General features: G+C 40.8%; 1 protein-coding gene across 1 annotated transcript in view; it reads left to right on the plus strand.

Moving 5' to 3' along the window:
• The window catches only part of LOC133610208 (membrane-associated phosphatidylinositol transfer protein 2-like), a 178890-nt gene that overhangs the window by 116986 nt on the left and 34348 nt on the right, over positions 1–27556 (plus strand). The window contains exons 19-25 of the mRNA XM_061966320.2: positions 214–362; positions 429–545; positions 4897–5013; positions 5079–5227; positions 5290–5439; positions 11044–11356; positions 13671–14947. Coding sequence (XP_061822304.1) covers positions 214–362; positions 429–545; positions 4897–5013; positions 5079–5227; positions 5290–5439; positions 11044–11356; positions 13671–14009 — 1334 coding nt within the window. The 3' untranslated portion in view covers positions 14010–14947. The remainder of the gene's footprint in view (positions 1–213; positions 363–428; positions 546–4896; positions 5014–5078; positions 5228–5289; positions 5440–11043; positions 11357–13670; positions 14948–27556) is intronic.

Consider the following 27556-nt stretch of genomic DNA (forward strand, 5'->3'; position numbering starts at 1 on the left):
AGGTAGTAATACAGCATCAATCACACACAAAAAACATTTGGAGAGCAACTTTGACCAAAAGAAAATACAAATTCCAACAGACCTCGTGGTGGGTGGTACCTTTGCTTTCGTCCTGACCAAACTGTACTTCCTGGTGGAAACGTGGCTTAATTGCATGATGGACTCAATGAGGCGTTCCCTAACACCCTTCCGTCTTTGTCCTCGCCGCTTCAGTCGCGTCCCGCTGGTGGGGCAGCAAGAGGATGGACTACGCCCTGTACTGCCCCGACGCCCTGACGGCCTTCCCCACCGTGGCTCTGCCACACCTCTTCCACGCCTCCTACTGGGAGTCCACAGACGTGGTCTCCTTCCTGCTCCGACAGGTGGGTCCGGTTCTTTGTCGTCTGTAGAAATGGACCGCCGTGACCACCGATGGCGTGCTCCGACAGGTGATGAGGCACGAGAACTCCGGGATCCTGGAACTGAACGGCAAAGAAGTGTCGGAGTTCACGCCGTCCAAACCCAGAGAGAAGTGGCTCCGTAAGCGCACGCACGTCAAGATCCGGGTAAGAGCGCCATTTATTTGGAAAGTATTGCTTTTCTTCATTCTAAGAGTTTATTGTTCATTGTTCAATGTAATTTTACAATTTTGATTATTTTTATTTTATTTTTAATATTATCATTAATATAATATTAGGAGCCTTATTATTAATTAAGCGCATATTATTTTTATATAATGTGTGCTATTATTATTATATTATCAATTATTATACTGTATATATTAGACATATTATATAATATATAAAATATTATACATTATATATATTGATATATTATTATCATTATATTATTCATTTTATTTTTTGTAATTGTTTTTGTCATTTTATTTTTTTCATTACTTTGATTGACATTGTTTACATTGTTTTCAGTATTTTAAATTGTATTTGTATTAATAATATTATATTATTAAGAGCATTTTTATTAATAACATATTCTTATATATTATGTATTATTTTATATTGTATAGCATTATGTATATGTTTGTATATATATATTTTATATTTATATATGTACGTATATATATATATATATATATATATATATATATATATATATATATATATATATATATATACATATATATATATACATATATACATATATACATATATATATTTATTAATATATTATGGCAGTTTATTATTGTTTTTAATTATTTCATTTTATTTTGTATTACACTTACATAGAGTGTTTTCCATGCTTGTGTTGACATTTCATTTCTTTTTTGCCTTGATAGCTGAGGGATTATAATCAGAGGAAGGTTATTTTATTTTATTTTATTTTTATTTTTTTAATTTGTATTTGTATTTGTATTTTACAATGTTTACATTTAATATATTTTTCCTTATATATTTTTTCTCCTGGTCATAATTTTGCTTAGGTAAAAAGAAATATCAATAATTATCGATATCTACCGATATAAAACACTTATATCGCGATACAGTTTTTAGCCATTATTAATTAAGTGCATATTATTTTTATATAATGTGTGCTATTATTATTATATTATCAATTATTATACTGTATATATTAGACATATTATATAATATATAAAATATTATACATTATATATATTGATATATTATTATCATTATATTATTCATTTTATTATTTGTAATTGTTTTTGTCATTTTATTTTTTTCATTACTTTGATTGACATTGTTTACATTGTTTTCAGTATTTTAAATTGTATTTGTATTAATAATATTATATTATTAAGAGCATTTTTATTAATAACATATTCTTATATATTATGTATTATTTTATATTGTATAGCATTATATATATGTTTGTGTATATATTTTATATATATATATATATATATATATATATATATATATATATACATATATACATATGTATATATACATATATATATATATATATATATATATATATATATATATATATATATATATATATATATATATATATATATTAATATATTATGGCAGTTTATTATTGTTTTTAATTATTTCATTTTATTTTGTATTACACTTACATAGAGTGTTTTGACATTTCATTTATTTTTTGCCTTGATAGCTGAGGGATTATAATCAGAGGAAGGTTATTTTATTTTATTTTATTTTTATTTTTTTAATTTGTATTTGTATTTTTATTTTACAATGTTTACATTTAATATATTTTTCCTTATATATTTTTTCTCCTGGTCATAATTTTGCTTAGGTAAAAAGAAATATCAATAATTATCGATATCTACCGATATAAAACACTTATATCGCGATACAGTTTTTAGCCGTATCGCCTAAACCTAGCAGCTACACAACAGCTAAGCACACGAGCTAGACACATGTAATATGTAATATTGCCAGTGTAAACAAGTATCAAAAAATTGTAGTTGTATTTTATTTACACATTTGAAGTCTCCAAGGCGTATTAGAAATAATCCAGTAACAAACGTGTCCGCATCATTCAACTTTTTATTCATATCATTGTTCCGTTTGACTAATTTTACTTCATCACACTTTTTGTCACTTTCACACTTTAGAATGATACAAATCTGGACGATTAATGCTGATATCGTATTGACTTGATATCAGTACTCAGCCAATACTCAAGGCTCCAATATCAGAAGTGGAAAAAAACGGACATCCTTCATTTGTAAACTTGTATTAAAGTAAAACAAATATTCAGTCTAAGGCTGGACTCCCGGGGACGGGGACCAGACTGAGGCCAGGAAAAAAAAACTCAATAACCATAGCGCACATAAACAAGTTACATAGAATGCACAGGACTTGCAATAGAGGGGAGCGAGTGGGATCTACGGGGTCAAAAAATATTCAGTCTAAGGCTGGGCTCCCGGGGAGGGGGTTCAGGCTGAGGCCAGGAAAATAAACCTCAATAGCCATAGCACACGTAAACAAGTTACATAGAATGCACAGGACTTGCAATAGAGGGGAGCGAGTGGGATCTATGGGGGCAAAAAAATATTCAGTCTAAGGCTGGGCTCCCGGGGAGGGGGTCCAGGCTGAGGCCAGGAAAAGAAACCTCAATAGCCATAGCACACGTAAACAAGTTACATAGAATGCACAGGACTTGCAATAGGACTTGCAATAGAGGGGAGCGAGTGGGATCTACGGGGTCAAAAAATATTCAGTCTAAGGCTGGGCTCCCGGGGAGGGGGTCCAGGCTGAGGCCAGGAAAATAAACCTCAATAGCCATAGCACACGTAAACAAGTTACATAGAATGCACAGGACTTGCAACAGAGGGGAGCGAGTGGGATCTACGGGGACCAAAAAATATTCAGTCTAAGGCTGGGCTCCCGGGGAGGGGATTCAGGCTGAGGCCAGGAAAAGAAACCTCAATAGCTGCCAGGTTCAAACACCGATGACATCTATTAGACGAGACAAGAAGCAAGGAATGAAACAGAGTCAGGATTCAATTTAGCTCATGAGGAGAGCGCGTCGACCTGTACCCTCGTACAGTGTCGTCCCACGCTCTGACGAAAGGGTTCCACGCCTCCTCTTTTATTTGGGCCTTTTCTGATTACATAGCTGCAGCTGTTTCTAAAGGGAAGGGGGGTCGTAAACAGCCGTTGCACTCGGTCATAAACAATTCAGAGAAAAGGTGCCTGGAGCTGCGTCAGGTCTGCTCCCCCTCCGCTTTGTAGATCTCGGGTCAGGTCAAGGTCTTCCTGTGGCTGTCAACAGATCAAAGAAACCGACACCTCCATGTCGCATCCCATCGCACACAGTGGAGCCTTTTGCTTGATCAGATGAAAGACAGCTTTTGTCTTCTCGCAGGGGACCTGAACTCAATGGAACACAACGTTGTGTGATAACTTCTATACAATTATTCTGACAATAGCCATAGCACACAAATCTGGACGATTAATGCTGATATCGTATTGACTTGATATCAGTACTCAGCCAATACTCAAGGCTCCAATATCAGAAGTGGGAAAAAACGGACATCCTTCATTTGTAAACTTGTATTAAAGTAAAACAAATATTCAGTCTAAGGCTGGACTCCCGGGGACGGGGTCCAGACTGAGGCCAGGAAAAAAAACCTCAATAACCATGGCACACATAAACAAGTTACATAGAATGCACAGGACTTGCAATAGAGGTGAGCGAGTGGGATCTACGGGGGCAAAAAAATATTCAGTCTAAGGCTGGGCTCCCGGGGAGAGGGTCCAGGCTGAGGCCAGGAAAAGAAACCTCAATAGCCATAGCACACGTAAACAAGTTACATAGAATGCACAGGACTTGCAATAGAGGGGAGCGAGTGGGATCTACGGGGGCAAAAAAATATTCAGTCTAAGGCTGGGCTCCCGGGGAGGGGGTCCAGGCTGAGGCCAGGAAAAGAAACCTCAATAGCCATAGCACACGTAAACAAGTTACATAGAATGCACAGGACTTGCAATAGGACTTGCAATAGAGGGGAGCGAGTGGGATCTACGGGGTCAAAAAATATTCAGTCTAAGGCTGGGCTCCCGGGGAGGGGGTTCAGGCTGAGGCCAGGAAAATAAACCTCAATAGCCATAGCACACGTAAACAAGTTACATAGAATGCACAGGACTTGCAATAGAGGGGAGCGAGTGGGATCTACGGGGGCAAAAAAATATTCAGTCTAAGGCTGGGCTCCCGGGGAGAGGGTCCAGGCTGAGGCCAGGAAAAGAAACCTCAATAGCCATAGCACACGTAAACAAGTTACATAGAATGCACAGGACTTGCAACAGAGGGGAGGGAGTGGGCTGCTGCTATCTAAGCGCTACCCAGCCGTTCATCACCCCTAAGGGATCCAATTTCTTAGTTAGCAACAGTTTTCTAATCTGACCCATCGGCGATACGGGTTGAAAACCTTCCTGTCCCCTGTCTCCTTCCTCGTGCCAGAACGTGACGGCCAACCACCGCGTCAACGACGCCGTGTTCGCCGAGGACGGCGCCCAGACGGTGACGGGTCGCTTCATGTACGGCCCGCTGGACATGGTCACGCTGACGGGAGAGAAGGTAGAGAGCGCGGCGGCGTGACGGCGAGTGGAGGCGGTGACGTGGTCTCCGCGTCTTGTGCGCAGGTGGACGTCCACATCATGACGCAGCCCCCCTCGGGGGAGTGGCTCTACCTCGACACGGGCGTCACCAACAGCAGCGGCCGCGTCTCCTACGTGCTGCCCGACAGGAAGAGGCTGGGGGTCGGGGTGTATCCCGTCAAAATGGTGGTCAGGTACGCTCCTGGTGCTCATCCTGGATATCACCATCGTGACATGTATCGCCTGCCCGGGACAGGGGAGACCACACCTCTGCAGACAGCTACCTTAGCGTGGTGCCACGGGGGACCGAGTTTGTGGTCTTCAGCATCGACGGGTCCTTCGCCGCCAGCGTGTCCATCATGGGCAGCGACCCCAAGGTCCGAGCAGGAGCCGTGGATGTGGTCAGGTCAGTTCTGGTGCCTCCTGGTTCTTGCTCTTTTCCACAAAACAAAAATCACGTTAGCGTGTCTGTAGCTTATAATGCTAACGAGCTAGCTTGTCTCCAAGAAGCACTATCCTTGAATGTGCAACACGATAGATATCATACGTCAGGAGGATAGCAACATTAGCATAGCTACGTTAGCAACATGCTAACGTTACATTTTAACAGCCACATCATGCTAGGCTAGTATGTTTGTAGCAGAAAAACAAAACCATCAAACTTGCACCTCCCACGTTTGTAGCTGAGGGACAGACAGTCATCAGAGCTCCAGGCTGTTTTCAGAGGTGTAGCGAAGCCTTTAAAAAAAAAAAAAAAAAAAAAATGTAAATTTTTTATTTTTTTTATTTTTATTTTTTAAGTGCTGGGAGATTGTGGGCGGGGCAGGTGAAACAAAGGGCACAAACGTTGGCAAAATTTAGCATAGCTACGTTAGCTACATGCTAACGTTACATTTTAACAGCCACATCATACCGGGCTAGCATATTTATTGCAGGAAAAAAACAGAACGATCAAACTTTCAGCTGCCACGTTTGTAGCTGGCTGCATTTTAAGATGTGTAGCGAAGCCTTTGTTTTTTTGTTTTTTTATTTTTTTAAAAAGGTTTAAAGTGCCGGGAGATTGTGGGCGGGACATGTGGAACGAAGGACACACACTTTTTCAAACTTTAGCATAGCTACGTTAGCTAAATGCTAACGTTACATTTTAAACAGCCACATCATGCTAGGCTAGCATATTTATTGCAGGGGAAAAAACAGAACGATCAAACTTTCAGCTGCCACGTTTGTAGCTGCCCCCGGCTGCATTTTAAGACGTGTAGCGAAGCCTTTTTAAAAATGTTATTATTTTTTAAGTGCTGGGAGATTGTGGGCGGGGAAGGTGGAACAAAGGACACACATGTCGGCAAACATTAGCATAGCTACGTTAGCGACATGCTAACGTTACATTTTAACAGCCACATCATGCTGGGCTAGCATATTTATTGCAGGGGGAAAAACAGAACGATCAAACTTTCAGCTGCCACGTTTGTAGATGCCCCCGGCTGCATTCTAAGACGTGTAGCAAAGCCTTTTTTTTCTTTTTTCTTTTTAAGTGCTGGGGGATTGTGGGCGGGACAGGTGGAACGAAGGACACACACGTTGGCAAACTTTAGCATAGCTACGTTAGCGACATGCTAACGTTACATTTTAACAGCCACATCATACCGGGCTAGCATATTTATTGCAGGAAAAAAACAGAACGATCAAACTTTCAGCTGCCACGTTTGTAGCTGGCTGCATTTTAAGATGTGTAGCGAAGCCTTTATTTTTTTTGTTTTTTTATTTTCTTTTAAAAGGTTTAAAGTGCCGGGAGATTGTGGGCGGGGAAGGTGGAACAAAGGACACACATGTCGGCAAACATTAGCATAGCTACGTTAGCGACATGCTAACGTTACATTTTAACAGCCACATCATGCTGGGCTAGCATATTTATTGCAGGGGAAAAAACAGAACGATCAAACTTTCAGCTGCCACGTTTGTAGATGCCCCCGGCTGCATTCTAAGACGTGTAGCGAAGCCTTTTTTTTTTTTTTTTTTTTTTTTTTTAAGTGCTGGGAGATTGTGGGCGGGGCAGGTGGAACGAAGGACACACACGTTGGCAAACATTAGCATAGCTACGTTAGCAACATGCTAACGTTACATTTTAACAGCCACACCATGCTAGGCTAGTATATTTGTAGCAGAAAAACAAAACCATCAAACTTGCACCTCCCGCGTTTGTAGCTGAGGGACAGACGGTCATCAGAGCTCCAGGCTGCGTTTTCAGACGCGTAGCGAAGATTTTTTGTTGTTGTTGTTGCAAACATTAGCATAGCTACGTTAGCGACAAGCTAACGTTACATTTTAACAGCCACACCATGCTAGGCTAGCATATTTGTAGCAGCATAAAAAAACGATCAAACTTGCACCTCCCACGGTCATCAGAGCTCCAGGCTGCGTTTTCAGACGTGTAGCGAAGCCTCTTTTTTTTTTTCTTTTTTTTTGTTGCAAAAATTAGCATAGCTATGTTAGCGACATGCTAATGTTACATTTTAACAGCCACACCATGCTAGGCTAGCATATTTGTAGCAGCATAAAAAAACGATCAAACTTGCACCTCCCACGTCTGTAGCTGAGGGACAGACGGTCATCAGAGCTCCAGGCTGCGTTTTCTGACCTGTAGCGAAGCCTTTTATTTTCTTCTTTTTTTTTTTAATGCTGGGAGATTGTGGGCGGGGCAGGTGGAAGGAAGGACACAAACGTTGGCAAACAATATCATAGCTGCGTTAGCGACATGCTAACGTTACATTTTAACAACAACATCATGCAGAACAAGAACAAGAACAATCAAACTTGCACCTCCCACGTTTGTAGTTGAGGGACAGACAGTCATCAGAGCCCCAGGCTGCGTTTTCAGACGTGTAGCGAAGCCTTTTTTTTATTTTATTTTTTTCTATATATTTTTTCAAAGTGCTGGGAGATTGTGGGCGGGGCAGGTGGAACAAAGGGCACAAACGTTGGCAAACTTTAGCATAGCTACGTTAGCGACATGCTAACGTTACATTTTAACAGCCACATCATGCTAGGCTAGCATATTTATTGCAGGGGGAAAAACAGAACGATCAAACTTTCAGCTGCCACGTTTGTAGCTGCCCCCGGCTGCATTTTAAGACGTGTAGTGAAGCCTTTTTAAATTTGTATTATTTTTTAAGTGCTGGGAGATTGTGGGCGGGGCAGGTGGAACGAAGGACACACACGTTGGCAAACATTAGCATAGCTATGTTAGCTAAATGCTAACATTACATTTTAACAGCCACATCATGCTAGGCTAGCATATTTATTGCAGGGGAAAAAACACAACGATCAAACTTTCAGCTGCCACGTTTGTAGCTGCCACCGGCTGCATTTTAAGACGTGTAGCGAAGCCTTTTTTTTTTTTTTTTTGAGTGCTGGGAGAATGTGGGCGGGGAAGGTGGAATGAAGGACACACACGTTGGCAAACATTAGCATAGTTACGTTAGCGACATACTAACGTTACATTTTAACAGCCACATCATGCTAGGCTAGCATATTTGTAGCAGCATAACAAAACGATCAAACTTGCACCTCCCACGTCTGTAGCTGAGGGACAGACAGTCATCAGAGCCCCAGGCTAAGTTTTCAGACGTGTAGCGAAGCCTTTTATTTTTTTCTTAATAAAGTGCTGGGAGATTGTGGGCGGGGCAGGTGGAACAAAGGACACACATGTTGGCAAACATTAGCATAGCTACGTTAGCGACATGCTAACGCTACATTTTAACAGCCACATCATGCTAGGCTAGCATATTTATTGCAGGGGAAAAAACAGAACGATCAAACTTTCAGCTGCCACGTTTGTAGCTGCCCCCGGCTGCATTTTAAGACGTGTAGCGAAGCCTTTTTAAATTTGTATTATTTTTTAAGTGCTGGGAGATTGTGGGCGGGGAAGGTGGAACAAAGGACACACATGTCGGCAAACATTAGCATATCTACGTTAGCGACATGCTAACGTTACATTTTAACAGCCACATCATGCTAGGCTAGTATATTTGTAGCAGAAAAACAAAACGATCAAACTTGCACCTCCCACGTTTGTAGCTGAGGGACAGACAGTCATCGGAGCTCCAGGCTGTTTTCAGACGTGTAGCGAAGCCTTTAAAAAAAATAAAAAATGAAAAATAGTTTAAAAAAAAAAAATGGAATTTTTTTTTTTAAAGTGCTGGGAGATTGTGGGCGGGGAAGGTGGAACAAAGGACACAAACGTTGGCAAACTTTAGCATAGCTACGTTAGTTACATGCTAACGTTACATTTTAACAGCCACATCATGCTAGGCTAGCATATTTATTACAGGAAAAAAACAGAACGATCAAACTTCCAGCTGCCACGTTTGTAGCTGGCTGCATTTTAAGACGTGTAGCGAAGCCTTTATTTTATTTATTTTTAATTTTTAAAAAAAGGTTTAAAGTGCTGGGAGATTGTGGGCGGGACATGTGGAACGAAGGACACACACTTTGGCAAACTTTAGCATAGCTACGTTAGCTAAATGCTAACGTTACATTTTAAACAGCCACATCATGCTAGGCTGGCATATTTATTGCAGGGGGAAAAACAGAACGATCAAACTTTCAGCTGCCAAGTTTGTAGCTGCCACCGGCTGCATTTTAAGACATGTAGCGAAGCCTTTTTTTTTTTTTGAGTGCTGGGAGAATGTGGGCGGGGCAGGTGGAATGAATGACACACACGTTGGCAAACATTAGCATAGTTACGTTAGCTAAATGCTAACGTTACATTTTAAACAGCCACATCATGCTAGGCTGGCATATTTGTTGCAGGAAAAAAACAGAATGATCAAACTTTCAGCTGCCACGTTTGTAGCTGGCCCCGGCTGCATTTTAAGACGTGTAGCGAAGCCTTTTTTTTTTTTTTTTTTTTTTTTTAAGTGCTGGGAGATTGTGGGCGGGGCAGGTGGAACAAAGGACACAAACGTTGGCAAACTTTAGCATAGCTACGTTAGTTACATGCTAACGTTACATTTTAACAGCCACATCATGCTAGGCTAGCATATTTATTACAGGAAAAAAACAGAACGATCAAACTTCCAGCTGCCACGTTTGTAACTGGCTGCATTTTAAGACGTGTAGCGAAGCCTTTATTTTATTTATTTTTAATTTTTAAAAAAAGGTTTAAAGTGCTGGGAGATTGTGGGCGGGACATGTGGAACGAAGGACACACACTTTGGCAAACTTTAGCATAGCTACGTTAGCTAAATGCTAACGTTACATTTTAAACAGCCACATCATGCTAGGCTGGCATATTTATTGCAGGGGAAAAAACAGAACGATCAAACTTTCAGCTGCCAAGTTTGTAGCTGCCACCGGCTGCATTTTAAGACATGTAGCGAAGCCTTTTTTTTTTTTTGAGTGCTGGGAGAATGTGGGCGGGGCAGGTGGAATGAATGACACACACGTTGGCAAACATTAGCATAGTTACGTTAGCTAAATGCTAACGTTACATTTTAAACAGCCACATCATGCTAGGCTGGCATATTTGTTGCAGGAAAAAAACAGAATGATCAAACTTTCAGCTGCCACGTTTGTAGCTGGCCCCGGCTGCATTTTAAGACGTGTAGCGAAGCCTTTTTTTTCCCCTTTTTTTTTTTTTTTAAAGTGCTGGGAGATTGTGGGCGGGGCAGGTGGAACAAAGGACACAAACGTTGGCAAACATTAGCATAGCTACGTTAGCTACATGCTAACATTACATTTTAACAGCCACATCATGCTAGGCTAGCATATTTGTTGCAGGAAAAAAACACAAAAATCTAACTTTCAGCTGCCACGTTTTAAGATGTGTAGCGAAGCCTTTCCCCCCAAAGTGCTGGGAGTTTGTGGGTGGGGGAGAGGCATAATAATAACAATTTATACATATATAAAAAATAAAGTATAAAAATTGGTTACAAAAATACAAGTATGTAAAAAAAACTGCTATGAGGTCATGTCAAAGCGCGTGTGTGTGTGTGTGTGTGTGTGTGTGCAGGTACTGGCAGGACCTGGGCTACCTGATCGTGTACGTGACGGGTCGCCCCGACATGCAGAAGCAGCGCGTGGTGGCTTGGCTCTCTCAGCACAACTTCCCGCACGGCGTGGTCTCCTTCTGCGACGGGCTGGTCCACGACCCGCTCAGACACAAGGCCAACTTCCTCAGATGCCTCATCAACGAGGCCCAGATGAGGATCTTCGCCGCGTACGGGTCCAGCAAGGACATCTCGGTGTACGCCAGCGTGGGCCTGCCCGCCTCCCACATCTACATCGTGGGAAGACCCACCAAGAAAATGCAGCACCAGTGTCAGGTAGGACATGTGCGCCTGGTCCTGGTCTCTGGGGGACACAATCAGTCGGGGTGGGGCTCTTCGGCCACCTGACGATTCGATTCAGAGTCGACTCTCGATTCGAACCCATTCTGGCAATGTATTATTTGGTATAAACATCGTAATGAAACTTTTTCAAAACAGGTTATAAGTTAGAAAAGCCTCTTCTGGTTGCAGAAAACTTATTTTTAAGAATAAAAATAAATAAATAAATGGGAAAAAAAAAATATATATATATATATACAGGTAAAAGCCAGTAAATTAGAATATTTTGAAAAACTTGATTTATTTCAGTAATTGCATTCAAAAGGTGTAACTTGTACATTATATTTATTCATTGCACACAGACTGATGCATTCAAATGTTTATTTCATTTAATTTTGATGATTTGAAGTGGCAACAAATGAAAATCCAAAATTCCGTGTGTCACAAAATTAGAATATTACTTAAGGCTAATACAAAAAAGGGATTTTTAGAAATGTTGGCCAACTGAAAAGTATGAAAATGAAAAATATGAGCATGTACAATACTCAATACTTGGTTGGAGCTCCTTTTGCCTCAATTACTGCGTTAATGCGGCGTGGCATGGAGTCCATGAGTTTCTGGCACTGCTCAGGTGTTATGAGAGCCCAGGTTGCTCTGATAGTGGCCTTCAACTCTTCTGCGTTTTTGGGTCTGGCATTCTGCATCTTCCTTTTCACAATACCCCACAGATTTTCTATGGGGCTAAGGTCAGGGGAGTTGGCGGGCCAATTTAGAACAGAAATACCATGGTCCGTAAACCAGGCACGGGTAGATTTTGCGCTGTGTGCAGGCGCCAAGTCCTGTTGGAACTTGAAATCTCCATCTCCATAGAGCAGGTCAGCAGCAGGAAGCATGAAGTGCTCTAAAACTTGCTGGTAGACGGCTGCGTTGACCCTGGATCTCAGGAAACAGAGTGGACCGACACCAGCAGATGACATGGCACCCCAAACCATCACCCAACCATGCAAATTTTGCATTTCCTTCGGAAATCGAGGTCCCAGAGTCTGGAGGAAGACAGGAGAGGCACAGGATCCACGTTGCCTGAAGTCTAGTGTAAAGTTTCCACCATCAGTGATGGTTTGGGGTGCCATGTCATCTGCTGGTGTCGGTCCACTCTGTTTCCTGAGATCCAGGGTCAACGCAGCCGTCTACCAGCAAGTTTTAGAGCACTTCATGCTTCCTGCTGCTGACCTGCTCTATGGAGATGGAGATTTCAAGTTCCAACAGGACTTGGCGCCTGCACACAGCGCAAAATCTACCCGTGCCTGGTTTACGGACCATGGTATTTCTGTTCTAAATTGGCCCGCCAACTCCCCTGACCTTAGCCCCATAGAAAATCTGTGGGGTATTGTGAAAAGGAAGATGCAGAATGCCAGACCCAAAAACGCAGAAGAGTTGAAGGCCACTATCAGAGCAACCTGGGCTCTCATAACACCTGAGCAGTGCCAGAAACTCATCGACTCCATGCCACGCCGCATTAACGCAGTAATTGAGGCAAAAGGAGCTCCAACCAAGTATTGAGTATTGTACATGCTCATATTTTTCATTTTCATACTTTTCAGTTGGCCAACATTTCTAAAAATCCCTTTTTTGTATTAGCCTTAAGTAATATTCTAATTTTGTGACACACGGAATTTTGGATTTTCATTTGTTGCCACTTCAAATCATCAAAATTAAATGAAATAAACATTTGAATGCATCAGTCTGTGTGCAATGAATAAATATAATGTACAAGTTACACCTTTTGAATGCAATTACTGAAATAAATCAAGTTTTTCAAAATATTCTAATTTACTGGCTTTTACCTGTGTATATATATATATATATATATATATATAAATAGGATAATAAGAATCACTGTTATATACTATATACTACTAGCGCATATATATATATATATATATATATATATATAAATATTATTTTTTTAATCTATTTTTGAAAATTCTGAGTCGATTTAGAATCAGGATGACTGAGAATAGAGATTTGAATGTGGATTAATTTTATACATATATTTTTTAATTTATAATTTTTTTCTTTTATCCGGTTTTTGAGAATTCTGACTCGATTTTGAATCAGGATAATAAGAATCACTGTTATATACTATATACTACTAGCGCATATATATATATATATATATATATATATATATATAATTTTTTTTGTATTTATTTTTGAAAATTCTGAATCGATTTAGAATCAGGATGAATAAGAATCGAGATTTGAATGTTCACTATTTTGTGCACCCTTAACAACTGAATGTCGTCCCCAGTTCATTCCGGACGGGTACGCATCGCACCTGTCCCAGCTGGAGTACAACCAGCGCTCCCGACCCGCCAAGTCGGCCGGCGCCCGCGTGGTCCTCCGCAAGAGCAGCTTCGGGCTGGGGGCGGCGGCGGGGGACTTCCTCCGCAAGCGCAACCACATCTTCCGCACCATTTCCTCGCAGCAGCCGGGCCGGACCGAGCGAACGCTGAGCCAGTGCGAGGCGGACCGCGGCGTGTCGGCGGCGGCGGCGGCCACCCAGAGGAGCATGAGCATCGCGGCGGGGTGCTGGGGCCGCAGCGGGAGCACCAAGGAGGGCAGCGCGGGGCTACTTGGCCCCAAGTGAGCTGGCCCGGGCCGGCCTGAGCCACCATGATCTCTGGACAGGTGGACACCTTGTATTTTATATCAGAAGGAGTGGACTCGTCACGCCAACAAAGACAATTATGTAGCATGACTCTTTTACACTAACACTTTTTTAATAGGCTCTGAAAACATCAAGGCTTTGATTAATTATCATAATAAGCCTTAAACCCCCGCATCTCATACTCATTTTCTATAAAAGCTGTTTAAAACATATTTTACCGCCAACATTCACACAGGAAGTAGGTATGTTGACCTTGTCCGCCCTTAAATGTGCCCGAGTGAAACAAGCGTTAGCTTTAACCGACTAACGCTTATGTTTTTTTTTATTTTATTTTAGAAACCTTTATTTATAGATTGCAACATTTACAAACAATTGAGAAATAATAATTTCTGTAGCAGTCACTTGGCTTAAACCGGCTTAATATGACGTCATAACAAATGTATGAATATATCATATGACGTCATATGATATATTCACACACCATACGTTTGTTATTCGTTGTGAAGATATTCAAATGCCAAATGGGCTTTCAAAGAGTCAACACTCCATCGCATAAAAATATTCCAAAGTCGACATTTTTACTTCGATAATAAGGAAGCCATTTTCCCGGTTTTTTTTGTTTACCTTTGACCCGTCAAACGAGAGTCTCGCGAGAACGAGACCACCGAATATCCTCCAACATGTCCATCGCCGAGGCGACGATAACAAACCCCGCCGTTCGCTTGGCGATGTTCTCCGGTCCAACATGTTACTCCTCCATTTCTCTTTTTTTTGTTTTTAATGCTAAACACTTTGACCACCCTATTGTGGACAACTGGGCCGAAATTAGTGGTTTAAAGTCGGATCGCGGGCAAGTTCGTGGACGGTGGAAGTTCCAATGGCGACGGATGACTTGACACTGCTACTACTAGTTAAAGGTACACTTTTATTCACGTGTTTTCGTGGCTTTGGCTTGGTGGAAACTAGCTTTCACATTGAAAAAAAAACCCAAATTAAAGCATTTATTTGGTAATTATCAATCGCTGAACCAAACGCTTAAATTGTCATCAGTGGAGCTGTCAGTCAAACGTATTCTTGGCTCCTATTGGCTATCGGACGATTAGTATCCGCCCACTCCGGCGTACCCCTTTTTTTTTTTTTTAATAATTAGGGTCCGCATGGCCCATTGCATAAGGACTCCCAAAGGGAGCCCTTATGCAATGGGACATAAGGACCTATTGAATTTGTAAGGTTTTATTCTTTATTCTTTATTCTTCCGCCGCCACATTAAACTGTAATTTGACCCACTTAACATGCTTCAAAACTCACCATATTTGACCCACACATCAGGACCTGCGAAAATTGCCTTTTTTTTAAAAAAAAAACCGAACCACAAAACTCAAAATTGCGGTCTAGCGCCCCCTAGGAAAAAAAACAACTAGACTGCCTGTAACTCCCACTAGGAAGGTCGGAAAGACATGAAACAAAAACCTCTATGTAGGTCTGACTTAGACCTACATTTCATAATAGTACATTGTTGGGCTAAAATAACAGGAAGTTGGCAATTCCCCCTTCAAGACAAAAAAGTACTAAAAACAGTAACTTTTGCCTCTTTGAGCTGTAATTTGACCCCCTTAACACGCTTCAAAACTCACCAAACTTAACACACACATCAGGACTGGCTAAAACTGTGATCTAATGAAAAACCTAACCCCAAATCCAAAAATTGTGCTCTACAGCAATTTTTTCATAAAACGCACAAAAAACTGCTCCTCGGATGAAAAATCTGACAAAACTGCCTGTAACTCCCACTGGGAAGGTCGGAGAGAGATTAAACAAAAACCTCTATGTAGGTCTCACTTACACCTACATTTCATAAATTGACAACCCCCAGCAAAAATCTACAGGAAGTTTGCTATTCCCCCTTCAAAACAAAATTTTTGTACAAACAACAACAAATCAAAGCATTTATTTGGTATTTATGAATCGCTGAACCAAACGCTTAAATTGTCATCAGTGGAGCTGTCAGTCAAACGTATTCTTGGCTCCTATTGGCTATCGGACGATTAGTATCCGCCCACTCCGGCGTACCCCTTTTTTTTTTTTTAATAATTAGGGCCCGCATGGCCCATTGCAATGGGACATAAGGACCTATTGAATTTGTAAGGTTTTATTCTTTATTCTTTATTCTTCCGCCGCCACATTAAACTGTAATTTGACCCACTTAACATGCTTCAAAACTCACCATATTTGACCCACCCATCAGGACCTGCGAAAATTGTCTTTTAATAAAAAAAAAAACCCGCAAAAATCAAAATTGCGCTCTAGCGCCCCCTAGGAAAAAAAAAAACTAGACTGCCTGTAACTCCCACTAGGAAGGTCGGAAAGACATGAAACAAAATCCTCTACGTAGGTCTGACTCACACCTAACTTTCATAATGGTACATTCTCGGGCTAAAATCTACAGGAAGTTGGCAATTCCCCCTTCAAGACAAAAAAGTACTAAAAACAGTCACTTTTGCCTCTTTGAGCTGTAATTTGACCCCCTTAACACGCTTCAAAACTCACCAAACTGAACGCACACATCAGGACTGGCAAAAATTGCGATCTAATAAAAAAACCTAACCCCAAATTTAAAAATTGCGCTCTAGAGCCATTTTTGAATAAAACGGAGAAAAAAACTGCTCCTCGGAAGAAAAAAATGACAAAACTGCCTGTAACTCCCACTGGGAAGGTCGGAGAGAGATGAAACAAAAACCTCTATGTAGGTCTCACTTACACCTACATTTCATAAATTGACAACCCCCAGCAAAAATCTACAGGAAGTTTGCTATTCCCCCTTCAAAACAAAATTTTTGTACAAACAACAACAAATCAAAGCATTTATTTGGTAATTATGAATCGCTGAACCAAACGCTTAAATTGTCATCAGTGGAGCTGTCAGTCAAACGTATTCTTGGCTCCTATTGGCTATCGGACGATTAGTATCCGCCCACTCCGGCGTACCCCTTTTTTTTTTTTTTTATAATTAGGGCCCGCATGGCCCATTGCAATGGGACATAAGGACCTATTGAATTTGTAAGGTTTTATTCTTTATTCTTTATTCTTCCGCCGCCACATTAAACTGTAATTTGACCCACTTAACATGCTTCAAAACTCACCATATTTGACCCACACATCAGGACCTGCGAAAATTGCCTTTTTTTAAAAAAAAAACCGAACCACAAAACTCAAAATTGCGGTCTAGCGCCCCCTAGGAAGAAAAAAAACTAGACTGCCTGTAACTCCCACTAGGAAGGTCGGAGAGACATGAAACAAAAACCTCTATGTAGGTCTGGCTTAGACCTACATTTCATAATAGTACATTGTTGGGCTAAAATCAACAGGAAGTTGGCAATTCCCCCTTCAAGACAAAAAAGTACTAAAAACAGTAACTTTTGCCTCTTTGAGCTGTAATTTGACCCCCTTAACACGCTTCAAAACTCACCAAACTGAACGCACACATCAGGACTGGCTAAAACTGTGATCTAATGAAATAACCTAACCCCAAATCTAAAAATTGTGCTCTACAGCAATTTTTTTATAAAACGCACAAAAAACTGCTCCTCGGATGAAAAATCTTACACAACTGCCTGTAACTCTCCCTGGGAAGGTCGGAGATACATGAAACAAAAACCTCTATGTAGGTCTCACTTGGACCTACATTTCATAAATTGACAACCCCCAGCAAAAATCAACAGGAAGTTTGCTATTCCCCCTTCAAAACAACATTTTTGTAAAAAACGGTCACCTTTCTTCAAAATCTATCTCCTCTGAGCGCGTTTGTCGTTTCGGCTTCAAACTAACACAGGAGAGAGATTAAACCCTTGTGTATAAAATAACAGAACAGCGTTTTAATACCTGCTCCGGTTTTGATTTTATGACCCTTCAAAGACCCGCTGCACTGATGCTCCTGCGGTGCTGTTTTTTTAAGATGGCTGCTTAAAAGCAGGAAGCACCAACGTGCCCACACAATGCAGACAAGGTAGGTACACTAGACAAAAGTCTTGGGACACTTATGACTACCACCGGACAAAAGTATTGGGACACTTAGGCCGAAAACTGGACAAAAGTATTGGGACACTTGGGACTACAACTTGACAAAAGTATTGGGACACTTAGGACTACAACTTGCCAAAAGTATTGGGACACTTGGGACTAAAACTGGACAAAAGTATTGGGACACTTAGGACTAGCACCTGCCAAATACGCGGGCCCGACCAACGCTGCTTGCAGCTTTAATTTTTTTTGTTATTCCTTTAAAATATCGAATACCATACCGTCCAGTTTTATATTTTACTCTCCATTAATTGTTTGGCGACTTCCTGTGTGAAGGCGGCGGGAAAGAAAACTCGACATTTCTCCGTCATTCGGTTAAAAATGGTCCAGAGTAGTACCTGAACTTACGAGCTTAATTGGTTCTGTGACGTAGCTCTTAAAGGGGAAGTGCTCTTTTTTTTTTTTTGTAATGTTGCCTATAATTCTCAACCACTTTGTAAGACAAGAACAGATATGTTTTTCTTTTTGTTTAAGTTGTAATGTATGGCAAGTACGAGGTGCCAGCTAATAGGAGTACACTATTCCGCTCTTAAAACCAACGACAATACTCCATGTGCATCTTGTGACCTGACTATTAGCCAAGTGTTAGCGATATTTATTACAGGCGCTAACACCGACAATCTATTTTTAGCGGCGCTGTGACCACAATGAGCTAACTAGCTTATGCTGCTATATCGACATTGAGCTGCTGCGTCGCCTCTGAGCTGGTGAAAGTTAATTCCAGACGATAAATCGTGCCTCTCATCTGGTTAGTAAATGGTCGTGGATGCAAACCGACAAGTTGGTTAACTTTGACATCCAACTTAGACCCGGAGATGGCGAGAAAGCCACGAAAAGACGTTCCTTTGCGGCACTTTTTTATTTTTTTTAACCATTCGTGAGGATTATGATGACTTCTTCCTCATGAACATCCCATCAGTCTTTATCCCAGTGAGAGCAGACTTTGTACAGTAAGTGGTTGTTTTATTATGTTTGTAGATATGGTTTAGCACTTAGCAATACTGCTACATGATGCTTAGTGTTTCACTAAAGCTCTCATCTGTTTAGCACACAGCTTCTAAAACTTCTAAACCTTATATTCAGGATCAAAAATATACGTTTCTGGATCATTTGTCCCAATGTAGTCTTTGTTATCTCTCATGAAGTCTGCCATCACTAGTGGTGTTGTTGACGGAAAAAGCAAACGTATGCTAAAAATGAGCAAAATACATAAATATGACATGTTATTATGAATGTTACCACATCACATATATACAGGTAAAAGCCAGTAAATTAGAATATTTTGAAAAACTTGATTTATTTCAGTAATTGCATTCAAAAGGTGTAACTTGTACATTATATTTATTCATTGCACACAGACTGATGCATTCAAATGTTTATTTCATTTAATTTTGATGATTTGAAGTGGCAACAAATGAAAATCCAAAATTCCGTGTGTCACAAAATTAGAATATTACTTAAGGCTAATACAAAAAAGGGATTTTTAGAAATGTTGGCCAACTGAAAAGTATGAAAATGAAAAATATGAGCATGTACAATACTCAATACTTGGTTGGAGCTCCTTTTGCCTCAATTACTGCGTTAATGCGGCGTGGCATGGAGTCCATGAGTTTCTGGCACTGCTCAGGTGTTATGAGAGCCCAGGTTGCTCTGATAGTGGCCTTCAACTCTTCTGCGTTTTTGGGTCTGGCATTCTGCATCTTCCTTTTCACAATACCCCACAGATTTTCTATGGGGCTATGGTCAGGGGAGTTGGCGGGCCAATTTAGAACAGAAATACCATGGTCCGTAAACCAGGCACGGGTAGATTTTGCGCTGTGTGCAGGCGCCAAGTCCTGTTGGAACTTGAAATCTCCATCTCCGTAGAGCAGGTCAGCAGCAGGAAGCATGAAGTGCTCTAAAACTTGCTGGTAGACGGCTGCGTTGACCCTGGATCTCAGGAAACAGAGTGGACCGACACCAGCAGATGACATGGCACCCCAAACCATCACCCAACCATGCAAATTTTGCATTTCCTTTGGAAATCGAGGTCCCAGAGTCTGGAGGAAGACAGGAGAGGCACAGGATCCACGTTGCCTGAAGTCTAGTGTAAAGTTTCCACCATCAGTGATGGTTTGGGGTGCCATGTCATCTGCTGGTGTCGGTCCACTCTGTTTCCTGAGATCCAGGGTCAACGCAGCCGTCTACCAGCAAGTTTTAGAGCACTTCATGCTTCCTGCTGCTGACCTGCTCTATGGAGATGGAGATTTCAAGTTCCAACAGGACTTGGCGCCTGCACACAGCGCAAAATCTACCCGTGCCTGGTTTACGGACCATGGTATTTCTGTTCTAAATTGGCCCGCCAACTCCCCTGACCTTAGCCCCATAGAAAATCTGTGGGGTATTGTGAAAAGGAAGATGCAGAATGCCAGACCCAAAAACGCAGAAGAGTTGAAGGCCACTATCAGAGCAACCTGGGCTCTCATAACACCTGAGCAGTGCCAGAAACTCATCGACTCCATGCCACGCCGCATTAACGCAGTAATTGAGGCAAAAGGAGCTCCAACCAAGTATTGAGTATTGTACATGCTCATATTTTTCATTTTCATACTTTTCAGTTGGCCAACATTTCTAAAAATCCCTTTTTTGTATTAGCCTTAAGTAATATTCTAATTTTGTGACACACGGAATTTTGGATTTTCATTTGTTGCCACTTCAAATCATCAAAATTAAATGAAATAAACATTTGAATGCATCAGTCTGTGTGCAATGAATAAATATCATGTACAAGTTACACCTTTTGAATGCAATTACTGAAATAAATCAAGTTTTTCAAAATATTCTAATTTACTGGCTTTTACCTGTATACACACAGTGTGTATATAAAACGTTGATGGATGTTTTTTTTTTAAGAGTGCTTTATAGGCGGAATAGAGCGACTCCCATTGGCTCCATTGTTAGCTGCCATTTGCTAGTGTTTATTTACGATTTAGAATGCATTAAAAAGAAAAACATATGTTCTTGTCTGGCTGATTGTGAATCGTAGGCAAAATTTCCCCCAAAAAACAAAAACGTGCAGTCCCCCTTTAACTCTAAAAACTTGCATCTCAAAATCAACATCTCCCGTGGAAAATAGTTAAAATCAATTCAATTGGTGCTGACTTAGCCCCGCCCAAAACAGCACAATTTTCAACATGTAAGAAATGCCTTTTAATAGAAAAAAAAATAAGTCGGGATCAGAATATTGTATAAAAACAATACAATAGAATGTAGTACAGTAGTTTTATGTAGTAATAATAATGAAAATGTACAGTATTTACCAGGGAGAGTGGACTTGTACGGTACTTCCTCCCAGTTGCAGCAGCTTTTCTATATTTTCATGGATAAATGCCTGCCGTTTTACATATTAGGATTTTTCCTACTGTTTCGCCAAGTTTCGTCCCTTGGAAAAACAACGTCATGTCCATCCCTTGCTATAAGCTAACGCTAGCGAGTGAGAGCGGCTGTTTTTTTTTTTTGCAAAATTTTTGCAAAAAAAATTGTTAGCAAAATGTGTTTTTATTTTTTTTTGGCGTATATACATAAATACAGAGTCACAAAAAATATTTTGTAATAAAGACATTAACCTCGATGTTTGCTAGCGTTAGCCGTATTGAGCTAACTAGCCCAGTTTGTAGCAGTCCTAAGCGGCCTACAAGCTGAGGCGCTTAACAGATTTAGCTCGTTAGCGAGTCCTACACCACAGTTTACCAGCCGTCGTGGGCTAAAATTCAGGGTTTGATTGATTGATTGAGACTTTTATTAGTAGATTGCACAGTTCAGTACATATTCCGTACAATTGACCACTAAATGGTAACACCCCAATAAGTTTTTCCACTTGTTTAAGTCCACGTTAATCAATTCATGGTACAAATATATACTATCTGCATAATACAGTCATCGCACAAGTTCATCATCAGAGTATATACTTTTAATTATTGACATTATTTACACGGCACAATCGCGTTAAAGAGAATATATTGCGTTCTATCAGGCCGTATTTTATCCAACTTTGAGTGGACCGCGATCGTTTTGGCGACAATAACCATGTGAAGACTTCTTCAATCCGTTACACCTAGGGATGTCCGATAATGGCTTTTTTGCCGATACCCGATATTCCGATATTGTCCAACTCTTAATTACCGATACCGATATATACAGTTGTGGAATTAACACATTATTATGCCTAATTTGGACAACCAGGTATGGTGAAGATAAGGTCCTTTTTAAAAAAGTTAATAAAATAAATTAAGATAAATAAATTTAAAACATCCATCTTCTTCCGCTTATCCGAGGTCGGGTCGCGGGGGTCGAAGCCCAGACTTCCCTCTCCCCAGCCACTTCGTCCAGCTCTTCCCGTGGGACCCCGAGGCGTTCCCAGGCCAGCCGGGAGACATAGTCTTCCCAACGTGTCCTGGGTCTTCCCCGCGGCCTCCTACCGGTCGGACGTGCCCTAAACACCTCCCTAGGGAGGCATTCGATGGCATCCTGACCAGATGCCCGAACCACCTCATCTGGCTCCTCTCCATGTGGAGGAGCAGCGGCTCTATTTAAAATTAGATTTTAAATAGATTCAGGCGGGTGGCAGTTAAACCAATTGGGAAATATATATACATAGTGATCGCGATCACCGCGTAAAGATTTTTAAAGGTTGCATTACATTATTAACTGTCCCATGTGATCAGCCAGTGCGATTGGAAGTCCATGCTCAATTATTGCCTCCGTAAATAAAACTTCGGCATTTATCACATCCAAAGAATCTGTTTGGGCGACGAAAAACGTTGAAAGTTTTCCACTTGTATCGCTAGCAACGGCATTAGACTTGTTTTTTTGTCCCAACGTGGTCTTTTACATCGCTAATTCCTCCGTGTCCGATCGAAAAATCTTGTCTGCACAAGGTGCAATTCGCGTAGTTTTCACCCTTTTTTTTTTTTTTTAATTAATATTAGATATATAACAACGGGCGGATGGCGGGCGGGTGCAGTTCTGATCAAACGTTACATCGGGTGGATGGCGGATGGTTGACGACTTTCTGACGCGGTTGCGGATTAAATAAATTGCCTATCCGCGCATCTCTACAATACGTGTTTTGATACGCTCTAATAAAATATTATGATCGACGGTATCGAAAGCAGCGCTAAGATCAAGAAGCAGCAACATAGATGACGCATCAGAATCCATCGTTAGCAGTAGATCATTAGTCATTTTTGCGAGGGCTGTCTCCGTAGAGTGATTTGCCCTGAAACCGGATTGAAACACTAGAGGTAGGTAACAAAGATTCAATATTTCAACCTGCTGCCAGTGTACGTCAACGATGCTCGACACAATTTACAAATAGCGTGGCTTCTGTCGAGCTTCCCTTCCTTCTTACAAAACCCAAAAACTTTCCACACTTTGGATTTCTGTCTGCCCGATGCGTTGAAAATCTTTCTCGGTCCATTATCACCTTCGGTCAGACTGACGCTTTCGTTCTCCTCCTTCATTTTCCGTGTTGTCTCTTGTTTATCACTCGTGCTAATACTAGCTAGGCGACTACCGCGTTTGGCGAGTAGCTTCAGCTCTCGCGTTGTTTTAGAGACGCTGGCGCTTATTGTAATCTAGCCAACCCATGCAAAGTCTCGCGATAACCGATCCATCCATCCATCCATCCATCTTCTTCCGCTTATCCGAGGTCGGGTCGCGGGGGCAGCAGCTTAAGCAGGGAAGCCCAGACTTTCCTCTCCCCAGCCACTTCGTCCAGCTCTTCCCGTGGGACCCCGAGGCGTTCCCAGGCCAGCCGGGAGACATAGTCTTCCCAACGTGTCCTGGGTCTTCCCCGCGGCCTCCTACCGGTCGGACGTGCCCTAAACACCTCCCTAGGGAGGCATTCGATGGCATCCTGACCAGATGCCCGAACCACCTCATCTGGCTCCTCTCCATGTGGAGGAGCAGCGGCTTTAGTTTGAGTTCCTCCCGGATGACAGAGCTTCTCACCCTATCTCTAAGGGAGAGCCCCGCCACCCGGCGGAGGAAACTCATTTGGGCCGCTTGTACCCGTGATCTTGTCCTTTCGGTCATAACCCAAAGCTCATGACCATAGGTGAGGATGGGAACGTAGATCGACCGGTAAATTGAGAGCTTTGCCTTCCGGCTCAGCTCCTTCTTCACCACAACGGATCGATACAGCGTCCGCATTACTGAAGACGCCGCACCGATCCGCCTGTCGATCTCACCATCCACTCTTCCCTCACTCGTGAACAAGACTCCCAGGTACTTGAACTCCTCCACTTGGGGCAAGATCTCATCCCCAAACCGGAGATGGCACTCCACCCTTTTCCGGGCGAGAACCATGGACTCGGACTTGGAGGTGCTGATTCTCATCCCAGTCGCTCCATGACTCTATAACCGATTCAGCTAGGAATTCATGAATTATTCGCATTGATTGAGGAGTCTGCTACCGATGCAGCCTAATCGCTCACTTGTTGAATCGAATACTCGGTCGCATCGTTTTATCGTTCACAACCCTAGTAGTTTTCCCGATAAACGTGGCTCCTTCCACCGTTTACATGTCTTAAAGTGCGCCAGAGATTATAGCACTCGTTGCCTCCATTTTATTCCACACTTACATTTATTTATGCACTCCACCTTGTTTTCTCCGCCCGACACAGTCCACAGCAGCAATCCCTTTAGCTTGCAATACCTCTGATCTACCTGCTGGTGGCGTTGTCTTTCCCCCTCCTCCTCCCCCCTATGTGCTGATGATGCTGCTACTTACAGATTTTAATGTTAAAAGCGTCCCCCCCCCCCAGTGTCCCGCTTGCAAAACCACCTCAGTGACGAAAGAACAAGCTAGCACCATGTTGTTTACACTCCTCGCCAATAGGGGGCGGCAGCGTGCGGCTAGATAAGTACGATCCACATTCTACTATTTGACTTCAGATCAGGGCCGGGGCGATATGGCTGAAAAATATATCGCAATCTATGTTTTTTATCGATCGATATCGATCATTGTTGGTATTTTTTTATGACCCAGGAAAACATAATATATTAAATGTAAACATTTTATTTCAAATTAAAATACAATTAACCTTCCTCTGATTATATCTCAGCTATCAAGGCAGCAGAAAGGAAATAACACATTTTATACATTTATTTTATTTTAAATTAAAAAAAATTCCATTTAATGTATTTTTTTCTCCCATTTTTCAATAAGCCATAAAATCACATTAGCATAGCTACGTTAGCTACATGCTAACATTACATTTGAACAACGTCATGCTAGGCTAGCATTGTGGCAGAAAAACACAAGGAGCAAACTTACACCTCCCATGTTCGTAGCTGAGGGATAAACACTCATCAGAGCATTTCCAGACGTGTAGCAAAGCCTTTTTTTTTTTTTTTTTTTTGCCTTTCATTTTTTAAATGCTGGAAGTGTGTGGGCAGGGGCAGAGGCATGCTTTAGTTAAGTTCGTTAAGTCACACACACACACACACTAGGTGTGGTGAAATTTGTCCTCTGCATTTGACTCATCACCCTTGTTCACCCCCTGGGAGGTGAGGGGAGCAGTGGGCAGCAGCGGTGGCCGCGCCCGGGAATCATTTTTGGTGATTTAATATATTATTTAATATATTAAATATATAATATATAATATAATATATAATACAATATATATATAATATATATATAATATAATATAATATATTAATATATTAAATATAAACATTTTATTTCAAATTAAAATACAATTAACCTTCCTCTGATTATATCTCAGCTATCAAGGCAGAAGAAAGGAAATACCACATGCATGAAAAACACTCAATCATTTATTTTATACATTTATTTTATTTTAAATTTAAAAAAAATTCCATTTAATGTATTTTTTTCTCCCATTTTTCAATAAGCCATAAAATCACATTAGCATAGCTACGTTAGTTACATGCTAACATTACATTTGAACAACAACAACGTCATGCTAGGCTAGCATATTTGTAGCAGAAAAACACAAGGACCAAACTTACACCTCCCATGTTCGTAGCTGAGGGATAAACACTCATCAGAGCATTTCCAGACGTGTAGCAAAGCCTTTTTTTTTTTCTTTTTTTTTTGCCTTTCATTTTTTTAAATGCTGGAAGTTTGTGGGCAGGGCAGAGGCATGCTTTAGTTAAGTTCGTTAAGTCACACACACACACACACACACACTAGGTGTGGTGAAATTTGTCCTCTGCATTTGACTCATCGCCCTTGTTCACCCCCTGGGAGGTGAGGGGAGCAGTGGGCAGCAGCGGTGGCCGCGCCCGGGAATCATTTTTGGTGATTTAATATATTATTTAATATATATAATATATAATATATATATAATATATAATATAATATAATAGAATATATATATAATATAATATAATATATTAATATATTAAATATAAACATTTTATTTCAAATTAAAATACAATTAACCTTCCTCTGATTATATCTCAGCTATCAAGGCAGAAGAAAGGAAATACCACATGCATGAAAAACACTCAATCATTTATTTTATACATTTATTTTATTTTGAATTTAAAAAAAAAATTCCATTTAATGTATTTTTTTCTCCCATTTTTCAATAAGCCATAAAAACACATTAGCATAGCTACGTTAGCTACATGCTAACATTACATTTGAACAACAACGTCATGCTAGGCTAGCATATTTGTAGCAGAAAAACACAAGGAGCAAACTTACACCTCCCATGTTCGTAGCTGAGGGATAAACACTCATCAGAGCATTTCCAGACGTGTAGCAAAGCCTTTTTTTTTTTTTTTTTTTTTTTTTTTTTTGCCTTTCATTTTTTAAATGCTGGAAGTTTGTGGGCAGGGGCAGATGCATGCTTTAGTTAAGTTCGTTAAGTCACACACACACACACTAGGTGTGGTGAAATTTGTCCTCTGCATTTGACTCATCGCCCTTGTTCACCCCCTGGGAGGTGAGGGGAGCAGTGGGCAGCAGCGGTGGCCGCGCCCGGGAATCATTTTTGGTGATTTAATATATTATTTAATATATATAATATATAATATATAATATAATATAATATATATATAATATAATATAATATATTAATATTTTAAATATAAACATTTTATTTCAAATTAAAATACAATTAACCTTCCTCTGATTATATCTCAGCTATCAAGGCAGAAGAAAGGAAATACCACATGCATGAAAAACACTCAATCATTTATTTTATTTTAAATTTAAAAAAAATTCCATTTAATGTATTTTTTTCTCCCATTTTTCAATAAGCCATAAAATCACATTAGCATAGCTACGTTAGTTACATGCTAACATTACATTTGAACAACAACAACGTCATGCTAGGCTAGCATATTTGTAGCAGAAAAACACAAGGACCAAACTTACACCTCCCATGTTCGTAGCTGAGGGATAAACACTCATCAGAGCATTTCCAGACGTG

This window comes from Nerophis lumbriciformis, linkage group LG11, assembly GCF_033978685.3.
Source record: "Nerophis lumbriciformis linkage group LG11, RoL_Nlum_v2.1, whole genome shotgun sequence".
NCBI lineage: Eukaryota > Metazoa > Chordata > Actinopteri > Syngnathiformes > Syngnathidae > Nerophis > Nerophis lumbriciformis.